Source organism: Xenopus tropicalis, chromosome 1, assembly GCF_000004195.4.
Source record: "Xenopus tropicalis strain Nigerian chromosome 1, UCB_Xtro_10.0, whole genome shotgun sequence".
NCBI classification, from domain to species: domain Eukaryota; kingdom Metazoa; phylum Chordata; class Amphibia; order Anura; family Pipidae; genus Xenopus; species Xenopus tropicalis.
In genome coordinates this window covers 98,354,763-98,367,226 of record NC_030677.2, presented here as the reverse complement: position 1 = coordinate 98,367,226, position 12,464 = coordinate 98,354,763, and the positions used below count along the sequence as shown (strand labels likewise).

The 12,464-nt window shown below is 36.3% G+C and overlaps 1 protein-coding gene across 1 annotated transcript in view; it reads right to left on the bottom strand.

Moving 5' to 3' along the window:
• Positions 1 to 10,522, bottom strand: part of atp8b3 (ATPase, aminophospholipid transporter, class I, type 8B, member 3) — a 52,851-nt gene extending 42,329 nt beyond the window's left edge. Inside the window, exons 1-8 of the mRNA XM_031904569.1 lie at positions 10,437 to 10,522; positions 6,895 to 6,986; positions 5,422 to 5,535; positions 5,109 to 5,207; positions 4,458 to 4,519; positions 4,125 to 4,197; positions 2,798 to 2,868; positions 2,626 to 2,708 (exon numbers count right to left, since the gene is read on the bottom strand). Coding sequence (XP_031760429.1) covers positions 2,626 to 2,708; positions 2,798 to 2,868; positions 4,125 to 4,197; positions 4,458 to 4,519; positions 5,109 to 5,207; positions 5,422 to 5,535; positions 6,895 to 6,986; positions 10,437 to 10,491 — 649 coding nt within the window. The 5' untranslated portion in view covers positions 10,492 to 10,522. The remainder of the gene's footprint in view (positions 1 to 2,625; positions 2,709 to 2,797; positions 2,869 to 4,124; positions 4,198 to 4,457; positions 4,520 to 5,108; positions 5,208 to 5,421; positions 5,536 to 6,894; positions 6,987 to 10,436) is intronic.
• Positions 10,523 to 12,464: the final 1,942 nt, after the last annotated feature.

The following is a 12,464-nucleotide window of genomic DNA, read 5'->3' as shown; positions in this document are numbered from 1 at the left end:
AATTTTGAGTAATATGAAACAATTGCATCATCCGGGAACAAAAAATGTTATATTCAGCTGAATCTGAATCCTGCAAAAAGTGCTTGAATTCAGACAAATCCAAAACCCAATCCTAGATTTGGTGCATCCTTCCTACTCATGTGCAAAAGTAAAAACGGTCTCCTTATAAGGCATGTAAAGTCTTCATCATATTAATTCTACTGCACTACCATTACAATGGCAAACATATGAAAAGCTGAGCTGTCTAAACAGTCTGAGCTTTATGTATCATACTGTAATTTTATACTATTAGACATTATTGAGGCATTCCATGACCATATACATGCACAAGGCTACTTTTAAATGTCACAGTACTCAAAAATAACTCCTAACAGCATATTAAATATTAGTAGGGGGTGTATAATCCTGCATAATATACAGTTTGGTCATTTCACTAGGGGACCAATCTGTAAATTATATCCTTATAAACAGTGCTTAGTGAAATCATCTGTCATAATCGGAGCTTAGTGATGTATTTCAGTCACTAACTGACTCACTAAAATGACTCACTAAAATTTGTATATTATAATAAATAAAGTACTCCCTGTTGTAAAATATGAGAATATTAGAAGTTACCTAGGAGTTTCATGATCTGTATAAATGTTAATGTTAATGTACGAGAGGACTAATTTAGGAGCATTGTCAACTAGAAGGGAAACTGGATGCTTTGGTCAGTTTTAGCAGCGACTACTGCTAAGTATGAACTCAAAAAGAGCAAGCATTCTGTTAGGATTACTCAAAATACCCTGTTTTGAAATTTGCTTTTTATTTTTAACTTTTATTTATTTATTTTACATATCAAGAGATATAAGAGATGTACCATCTGTACAAACGTTTCGGTCCTCCATGGCCATGGTCCTCCCTGGTCCCAGGGAGGACCAAAACATCACGTTGGCTATATATTAACATTTAAATATACTTTTTTGATTTGCACAGAAATCCCAGTGTTGCTGGTCTTTTTTGTATGATGTGTTATATTTTTACCGTGCACCTGGGTATATAATTAAAGCGGTGTGCCACCCTTCTTGTAATATATTTATATATATATATAGATATATACACACACAGTTCCATGAGCGCACTCCATCTGTACAAACAAATGCCTTGGTGCTACAAATATTTATTTTTTTTTCATTTATCATGCAGCACTAGTGACTAGTCCTGTTTCGCAAAAAGAAAAAACGCAAAACTGAAAAACTGCTGAAAAATTTGGGAAACAGCGAAAACCTAGTAGAGATATGTGGCTACAGTACTACTTTATTGACACGCTTTACTTTTTTTGACATGACTGACTTTTTTTGATGCAACCTTTTGCTGTGACTTTTGCAACTTTTTTCAGTGGCAGTTTTGCGAGAAAAATTAACCAATGACGAAATGCGGAATTTCACAGCTGATCTATGCCTGGTGAAAAATTTCGGTCATCACTATGCAGCACCACTATGATAGTTCAATACAATAAGGTCCCTGCCTTGTTAGTGATAATCTATACTCCAGACCTAGAGAAAATACAATAAAACAATAGCCTCTGTCTTCATAATCGGTCTTTGTTTACATCTTCTGTATCTATATAAAGCAGAAAGTTTGCTTTGGTGTTCTTTATGTGTTCAGACACTGTATGCCCTAATGCAAGAAAACTTTTCTCAAACCCTCCTGTTATCCACAACGATGTCAACACATGGGGCCCTGCATGCACTGACCCTGCAATTGGAAACAGAATGCAACAAAACTATCAGGGACATTCCTATTGTTATGAACTTGTCACCAATGGATTTTGGTTGCGAAACTTCAGCATCACACCTGCCTGCCTGCTGTTCTTACAAACCAATTAGATCTGATGACGATATTCAACAAAACTTATATCTAAGCGTTTTCAAAGGTTCCAAGCTTCAGTATGCCATCCTGTCACCTCAAACTCCCACGCATTCTATCTAACAAATCAGATTGCATCATTTCATATCATGTAGGGCACTGCCAGCAGGACAATAAAGGGCCTGTTTATTATGCTCTATAAAAACAGCAACAAAACTTGCCACATTTCGCCAGGTTTCACCATGTATAAAACAGCATAATTTATATTATACATTTTTGCACACCATTTTTTCAGTGAATTTTGTTTTACACAGCATAACAAATAGGCCCTCACGTGTTCCAAGGGTATTTTCTAAAGCCCCAGTAGTCAATCTGTTATTAGATCACCACAAAATCTAAAACCACTAGTGATGAGTGAAATTTGTTGAAAGGCATGGATTCACTGCAAATTTCCACATTTCCCCATTGTTGGATTTTTTTGCAAAACGGGCGCAAAAATTTGGCATGGAAAAAATTTGACGCCTATAAAAAAAGATGACTCGCATGAATTTTGTTTTATGCGAATTTTTTTTTACATACTCTTTTTGACGTGCATCATTTTTCATGTTTCGCCGTTTTGCAGAGTGCCTTTTTTAAAAAATGTAACATATATTATGGGCAGCAATTAGCAGTAACCTAGACCTGTTTTATTTAATCCGCGCAATAATCATAATCATTTCATTGTTTTATTGTACAGAGTAAACAGTAGTTTTAAAATATAAAATTAATTTTACTGACCAACAAAGTTTGACAAAGATTCTTCTGTGGATAATCCTTGGTGTGTGACCATCAAGGCTTGTTTAAATTTTAAATTGGTCTCTCTGGTAGATAAACAAAAGTAAAATCAAATATGAGAAATATTAACAGGAAGAGGGTATTATTTGATATCAAAAGTAAGATAAATTCTTACCCATCTATATCTGCAGTCTCCACATAACACAGACTGCTTGGTTCTGAACTTTTCAGCAAAAACAGGTCTGCCTAGGGATAATATTCAGAATTAGTATATCTGAAATATTCCCTTTTTCATTATACCCTTTGTGTGATTACAAAAGGTGTTTTACAGGTATAATGTCAACCCTCAATAAGTATTTTAGAATACTTATTGAGGGTTGTAACATCTGGGTCAATGTTCTATTGAGTTCTACCTACATACAATTGGAGGCAGTGATCCTTTTGCTTAATCTTACACAATGCTTATAAACTGTAAACAGCTTGCAAAGCCATGGGTTTTAAATGGCACTTTAAATTGATTTTTTCAAAGGTATTTTCCAAAAGTATGATTCTGTTACAAATTTGAAGGTGAAAAACTTGCCCTTTATTGTATGAAAAATGTTTAAATGACTAAAGCAAATGAAAAATATCCTAATGACATAATGTTTCTTTAATTACAGATCTTATTGCAGAATTCTATGGATGAAATACTTCTGACTGATTTTTGTATGAGATAAAGCATTAGTTAATTTTATAAAATTCCCTAAAATTTGACAGGGAAACCTCCAAATCATGCCAGATTGGGAACAACACAGGGTTTACTAGTGGGAATAGCATTTGTACAATAACAGATATGTGAGGTAATAGCGGCTAGCTGACTTTATTCCAGTGAGGGCTTCCTATGGAAATCATTCCCTTGTTGAAGTTTGTAAATTGGTTCCACTACTAAAAGGCGGCATTGTTAGCTTATGTTAATAAGAGTCATTAAAACTAATGAGCATTTCCCAGTTTAACAACTCAGTTAGATGTAACTACTGGCTACTGAATCTTCCCTGTGGAATTGGCATTTTTCAAGGCTATTATATAACTGAACTGGTGCTTATGCTATACTGTATGTTTCAATGTTATGCAATTTATTTGGTAATTGGTATTGCCTCCAGCCCACCCCTTAGAAAGAACGGTTGATGCAAAAGACAAGGGGTGCCTAATCATAGCGTCAGTGGCTTTCTCTGCAAAAAATGCAGGATTTTTTTGAGTTTTTTTGGAAAAATAAAAGACAGTGAAATTCTACCATGGATTCACATATATAGATTTAAAATCTAAATGAAAATTTAGATTTAAAACTGTACTGAAAATGCTCTCTTTTAACCCTAATTACAATTTTTTTTATATTAAATGTATTTATATTTCCAAACATACGTATGCATATATAGATTATATCTAAAGTCTCTTTTAGAATTTACAAGGGATTTTTTGAGATTCGACATAAATCACACTTTCTAAGATTAAAATTGAGAACTTACTGGAACATAGTCATTCTTTTGTATTCGCACAATATCACCAGTCTGAATGTCTTTCCACTTCTCCATGCAGAAGCTATAAATGTATACAGAACTAAGAAAATTACAGTGTATATGAGTAGACATGCTTAAGCTCTCATTTACCTTCTCCTCCAACTACACTGCAGTTTTATGCCAATACAATTCTGTATTTCATTTAACTTATTTAAATTTTCTATTATTGCTATTTCTGTATCTATTTTTCATTTTATAATAACAAGTTTATGATTGTGTAAGCATGATTTCAGAGGCAGTACTACCTATCAGTAAAATGTTTAACTTCAGCTGGCCTCCCACCTCTGTCCTTTGAGAATTTCACATGGTCTGTTGTTTATGGCTTTGTCACTTCTATGCCGCACCTGCAGTGGATTATATTAAGAATAGAAAGTCAGAACAAAAGGTTCTCTCCTCATCCCAGACAAGGACATTGATTGTTGTCCATCCCAGTATATGCCAGTTGTAGAAGTAAAACAACAAACAACTTGGGAACATTAGCATTAACCTATGATTATGGCAATATTTGGTACCCAAACTTGTCTTACAGTGTTGCTAGACTTAGGCCAAAAAACATCACCTGTCAAACAAACTCGTTTCCACCTCAAGCAAGCATTTCTCAAGCAGCATGTCCATGTCAGTAAGCCACATCTTACTTTTCGGTGTATATTTATACTGTATATTCAGTTTCAGCTTCTGAAAATCCGACATCATGACTATATTATGCCTGATGAGCATTTGTAAATTTTATTTTTAAACTTGAAAGCTTGTATTTTTAGTTATGTCAGTTAGCCAATAAAACGTATCATGTTACCACAAGAAGTTACTAATGGCTAACACAGTACAATTCTACTACTTAAATTAATTCACACTAATGCTTGGCCCTCTTTTTACTCTCCATACATATTGATAAGGTTAAAAGCATGCAGTTTTATAAAAGCGTGGAATACTCACAATATCATCAATAAGGTCTCTAATTCCTCTAATCACTAGAAGGAAAAGAAGAGGCAGCATAATCGCAAACCAGGGCAATGTAGAAATGGCAGGGATGGTCTGCAAAAAGAAAAACATTTAGTGAATACATACATCTGAAAGCACATATATGTAATATATAGATATTGTTCACATTACATTTATTAGCTCTGTTACCAATATCTTCTCATCTTGTTTCTAAAATATTTTAGTTTGAACAGGCAATTTCTTTGAAAGGCAAAGTATACTAATTAGTAGTAGACAAAATTAGAACTAAACACAGGGGAATATTTACCTGTAAGATAATTATAAACAGGAAATAAAGGTTGGCCATTCTGTGGAACTGCTCAAAAAGACTCAGTGGTATAAATGTCAGGATGTTGTATTTGCTTGTAGTAATGCTGTTGCTCTAAAAAAAACAATAAAAAATAATGAGTATTTAACTAGCTTGGGATTTTGGTGTATCATAAATACAGGAATATGGGGTTTAATTATTAAAACACAAAAATCCTGTGCAATTCACCATGTTTCAACCAAAAGACATAATTTCTTCCCAGAATTACAGGATAACATTGCCTCCCACTATCAGACCCTAAATGCTAAGCCAGATAATTGAAGCACAAAGATTAGTGGAAGTGAGTAAACTGCACATAAATGGATGCAATTTGGACCTGCAAGTTAAGGGAAGGCACATGTATGGCACATGATCATATAGTTATATGCTCTTTAATTGCGTGCAGCTCTAGTTCTGCAATAGTAGGCACCTATAGGCACAATGTGCAAAAAGAGCTCTATAATTAAAGGAACAGTAACATCTAAAAATTATATTATTTTAAAAGAATGGCAGTATAGTGTACTGTTGCCCTGCATTGGAAAAACTGGCGCCTTTGCTTCCGAAAAATTACTATAGTTATATAACCAAGCTGCCCTGTAGCCATGGGGGCAGCCAATCAAGTGACGGATACACAGCATGTAACAGATAAGCTGTGAGAATCAGAATCCCATTGTATGTAACAGACTTCATCTGTTATCTGCTGTGTAACCTGTGACTTTTCTCCTTTTTTGGCTTGAAATGGCTACACAGCAGTTTGTTTTTTATAAACTACAGTAAAGTTTCTGAATGAAAGGCACCGGGTTTACCAGTGCAGGGCAGCAGTACATTATATTTTAATTACTTTAAAATACTTTCATTTTTTGGTGTTACTGTTCCTTTAACACTTGGTCATGGTAGATGTTAGGCTCCCTTGTGGCAGCATTTTATCCTTTTGTGCACGAGGCACACACTTGATTTTTGATTCTGTGCTTCCCATTCATTGCACCACTGATCATTGCCATTGCCTTCTATAAGTACAAAGTTTCCCACTCTATTTTAAGGGTTTGTTTATTGTAAATGAAATGGCTATAAAAATTAGCATTCATCTGGATGTTTGTATTGTCTGCTCTACATTTCTTACTATGAAAAAATGCAGCAGACATCAGTCCTTCAACACACAGGTCTTTTGGCTGGCTTGTGCAACACTGGGGTCAGAAGTACAGAGAATATAAACAACCAATGGCAATTACATTACAAATGACTTAAAAATGACTTAAAAATTGTTAAATAAACAAAGTTTTTTAGCAAAATATAACACTGAGCAACTTGCATACCTGCATACCTAAAGTAAACATTTTCAATGGTTTTTAAGTTTTTGTGGCTGATAGACGTGGTATTTGTCTGACTGAACATTGCAGAGACAGGTTAGTAAAACATGAATCGAAACCAACTTACTGCATATTTCTTTTTTTTAAAAAAGAGCCAGGTCTTCTTTTTAACTGATGAATTAAATATCCGGTCATTTGCTCTGACCTCCCAGGTGTATTCTTAAAAAAAAAGTATACTGTAATTATTATACAGCAGATATTGTTACAGCCACACTTTGCTAAATTATTGACTGCAGTTGTACTAAAATAATCACTTGCAAGTATTTTCCAGTGTGTGTAGATTGCAGGATTCCCCTCACCCCTGTTTAATATCCACTCGTGCCCAGGTGGAGCAAAAGAGTATGGGAGTAAAAGGCAGAACTTTATCTATTAATTGGCTGATGGGGCCTAGCATGTATGTGTGCCTTGGTCTGTTTGTGTGCACTGTGAATCCTATGATCCCAGGAGATGGGCCTTAATAAAATGGAAATTTTCTATTTAGTATTACCCAGTAGCACATACCACCAAAAAGTTAATTTTTATAAAAATAGATAACAGGGCCAGATTTGTCTTCTGGGTGCCCCGAGGCCACCCCTGTTGGTCGCCCCCCCCCCCCTCCATGCGAACGCGCGACCCCCCCCCGCGCGCCAACCGTGAGTGCGCATGTGCTCCTTAAAACTCCCATACGGAGCAGTGGGGAGAGGTCCTTCTGCCGCCCTAGGCCTGGGCCTTCTCCACAAATCCGGGCCTGATAGTTAATTGAAGGTATTACATATGGGCTGTTTTATGCGCAATATTTTTATAGAGACCTACATTGTTTGGAAGTATACAGTGGAACCCTGGTCCTGCGTACCAGCATTATATAACGTCTTTTCTACATGGTCCGGCATACTTAAGTACTGTCTGTTCCTTCCCACATTTTATTTTTCTTGAATTTTATGTAGCTTTTCTGTGGTCCCCGGGAAAACGTAAAAGTGGGGTTCTACTATAATTTTCCTTTAAGGGTTACATCAAAACATAATACTACAAAGAAGCATCCTGTCTTAAAACGGCAATAGTGCAGTCTGTATGAAATAGTCCCTTGCGTAACTATTCATTTTTAAATCTTGATACCCCATATGCTTCACTAGAAACCAGGTATCAGCTTGTGTGAACAGCCAATATATTGCCTGGGGGTGTGTAAGCAGTGCATTCTGGGTTTTTTTTTGTCTACATATGTTATCATGGCTCTATGCTTGTTATGATATATTTGTTATCTATGTTATATTCTATTCAGGCTCCCAGGCACCCGAGGTTACCAGACCTAAATATAGCAGTAATTCTATGTTGGTGTGTTAAAATACATGCTATTGATAATAATAATAACAATTTATTTTGCCAGTTCTCTGTGCATTGCTTTTGAAGTTGTATATTTTAGTTATTGCTATTCCTTGGTATAATGTAAGCGACATAATAAAAAGTAGAGAGAAAAAAGAAGCTACTGTCATTCAGTCTCTGAAGGAAAAGGAATTGTAGGGTCACACTGGAAAGTGCTACTGAACAGTATGATCCCAAATGATTGTCAGGAAGGAGAACCAATAATTTCTTTGTTCTCCATTTTCAGTAGCATATCTACCATATAGCAGACTCTATGCGGGGGTTTCCTTTTGTTTCAACAGTGCCACAAGTAAGATTGTGCATATTCACGCAGAAAGGTGGGGTGGTTCCTTCTCTGGAGACTGCAGTAGGGTGGGGTGGTTCCTTCTCTGGAGACTGCAGTAGGAGAGATGAGGGGTTGGTGCTGCTGAGGTGCTGGTTATTGTTGGAGACCCCTAAAAACTTTTTGCAGGGGCCTAAATGAGACTTGTTTGCCTACTCCCTGGTGTGTTAAAGATCTAGTTTACTTTGTGCGTTCTTAAGTCAGGTAACATAAATCGCTTCCTTTTTAGGGAATAATTATGTACACAGATACAAGTGTGTTTAATGTCCAATAAGACATATGCAAGTGTGGTGTATCATATACTCTAATAAGTGGTAAGCCTCTAGCAAGTGTCAGACTGGCCCAATGGGATATCAGAAAAACTCCTGGTTAAAAAAAAAGTTTGCCAAATGGGTCTGTTATCAAAGGTTTTCTGGTGGCATAACCAGTCCAACACTGCCTCTAGCCATAATATATGCTAACAAGTCAAAAGCAGGAAATAGTGGAGTTAGATGGCTCATTTGCATGCTTAAGTGAAAAGTTTGGGAGAAAAACTTAGATTTAGCCTGAATACAGATTGCTAATTTACATAATATTGATACAATAGCAGGCTTACAGTGACATTATCTGATAATGTTATATATAGGGATGCACTGAATCCACTATTTTTGGGTTCATCTGAACCCCGAATCCTTCGTTAAAGATTTGACCAAATACCGAACCAAATTTTCAGATGCAAATTAGGCTATGGAAGGGTTACATAGAAGTGCACACAAACTTTTTTACTTCCGTGTTCATGTGACCAAAAGTCACGTGATTTTAAGTTTTCAGATTTCGTTTGGCCAGACACTTGGATTTGTCTGAATCAGAATCCTGCCAAAAAAGGCTAAATCTTGGCCAATCTTGGAATCCCTAGTTATATACCTGATTTCCTCCGAAGAGAATCCTCCCCCAGTCTTTTTAAAACTAAACTTAAAGACTACATTTTGGAGCACTCACCCAGCACCTGATCTGGGAAATAGCACTTATATTGTAGTGTCACCCACTGTGACCTACAGCACTTATATTTGCCTACTTGTGTTTGTAAGTTACCCTCCCATATAGATTGTAAGCTCTACGGGGCAGGGACCTCCATCCTCTTGTGTCTTTGACTCTTAACTTATTGCAACTGTATTTATCTTGTATTTATCTGAATTTATTGTTGTACTTTGTATTTATCTATTATTATCTTAATAACCCCGTTTGTATTAATGAATTCTACTTTACAGTGCTGCGTACATAAGTAGCGCTTTATAAATAAAGATATACATACATACATACATATATAGACTACATACTAGGCTTATTGACCTATAAATAGGTTTCTGCCCCTCTATTCTCTGATCTTAGACCAGGGATCCCAAACCTTTTTTGTCTCCAATCCAGAGGACACTGGGAACAACATCAGATGGGGAGGTGAGCAACAAGTTGCTCACGAGTCACTGGTTGGGGATCACTGCCTACGACAAACTTGATAATGATGTCCAGTGTACAACATCCCCTCAGTTTATACTGCTAAACACAAGATGCTGAAGGTTTCATTTTCACCATTCGCCCCTGCACCCTGTTATAAATCCTCCTCACTCTTAGATCCCACAAATCTTTAGTAAATGTAACTTGTAACCAGGCAGTGGTGTGAATGAATTAGTAACTAATCAGTTTTGAATTGTGACTTTTATATTTTGTATACTGTATTCAGTATATTGTGAGTTGGTTCCTAAGCTCAAGAAACTGACAGCAACAGAGAGCTTTTAGGGGCATATTCAAAGGTAGAGATCTTCATTGCTAAAAGGCTATAGTTGTTTTGGGCTGGCGTAGAACCCCAAAAGCAGAACATGCAGCATATCTATCCTGACTTCTTTGTTAAGCTTTAGTTCTCCTTTAAATTTACAAAAACATATACAGCCTCCTACTTGATTTTCCTTCATATTCAGAATCGTCCTCATCTTGACTTTGTTTCTGATTCATTCTTCAAGCTTTGCATTCATTTGAATGATCTAAAGATAAAGATTTATAGTTAAAAACAAAACAAGTTCCTCAAAGGATTCTGTCACATCTACAACATGAGATTTCCAAGCAAGTCATAATAAAAGCTGTTAAAATGTTATATAGCTAACCTCCCAAAGATGATTTTTAAAATAATTTTAAAAATGAATCTGAAACAACGTGACCGCACAACCCATAAAACCCTGGTCATGCACAACTCTACCTCCACTATGTATATGAATCCAGGTGCCTCCTAAAAAATCCAATTGGGTTGACAGCTCTCCTCTCAGTGCTTAAGAGGTTATAAACTCAAATATATGGGCTGCCACCATCTTTGTATTTAAAGAATGCTATTTAGATAACAAAATGTCAAGTGTTTTATTACCATTGTAAGAGTCATGGTGGCGTAGTGATTATTACTGCTGCTATGTAATATGTGGGCAGGGATTCATGTGATTGATAAACAATCTCTGAAAAAGGGTGCATAATATGTTGGTGCAAGTGAGGAGAATTTTTTTTACCAGGCATGTTAAATTCTGCATTTCACCACTGACAATTTTTTCGTGAAACTGCCACAAAGGAAAAAGTTGTCAAAAAAAATGTTGCGGTCGCATTGAATAAGTAGTGCTGAAGGTGCGTTTCGCTCATCACTAGTTGGTGCTATGTAAATGGTGATAAACACATCTCCGGTAACTTGTCAGTTATATGTAGTTAGTGTCAATAGGTTGCTAGAAGCCAACCAGAAAACCTTAGACCACAACCCCTTTTAACCACACTACTTTTTCTCCATTTTTATTTTCCTGCTATCTCTTCTCTTTTCTTTAGTACAAAAATGGTATGGGCCCGATGCTTGGAAGAGCAAAATAGAACACTTTCTCCTGGACCCGCTGGGAGTTTTTCCTTGTTACTTTTGTTGGCCAGTCTGTCTACTGTGTACAAACTAGCTCCAACCAAAAGTGTTCATAGGCTTAGGGTGGCCATACCCAGGCAGATTTGGGTCCTTTCAGACTGACCCAGCAGCTTATCAGCACATTTATGGGATCCCCAAACAGGCCTAAAATTGGCCTCATGTTGATTGGGGAAGTTTGATTTCCCATTGGATTGGGGACCGTGTTGGCTCATTGATGCATTTAACGGATTACTCCAATATCACCCACCTCAGAAAGACATATCGATGGAAAGATCCACTCATTTGGCGACCTCGCCAAACGAGCAGATCTTTTAGTGTATGGCCACCTTTAAACTCAAGTGTTCATTTACACACAAGTGCAAACTGCAAAGCACAAAATTGCAGGTAAAACGAAGAAACATCAAACATTATTAAAAGTATGTGCATCTACAGTATATATGCTGTTCTATACTTACACCAATATGGGACAAATATGTCTAAGATATATTTGCACAATGTAAGCAAAATCAACTTACGTTGGACACAAAATAAATGCAACTTGTCACAAGCTGCAATCCACCCATTTGTTATGCTCTAATAAATTGCACATAATTGGATCTTAAAGCGATACTGACAAGAAAAAACTACTTTTCAAAATATGAATATACATAAAAAGCTACCTATAGGTCATGTTGACGGTTTTTCACTGACAGGTTTGGTTTTGTAAGTAATTGTAACTTGAAGTTCTTAAACCTGACTGTTTTGCCAACCTGAATGTCCCTTCCCAACCTGTCAGTTATAGCTTCTAATGCTAACAGACAAATATGGCTGCCCCCTCATAGAGGAACAGAGGATCAGACAGGTAATGTAAACACATCAGGCAAATATTTTATGGCAAAATTATAAAGTTCTTGCAAAGACAATGTTATGATAGATGGAAAAAAAAAGATTTACTTTCTGGTGTCAGTATCTCTTTAAGGAACAAGAGATGGCTGGCTGGCTACACACATTTGCTGGTTCAAGAATAAAATTTTAAATGGTAGAGTGAATGATTTGCTATGTAAAC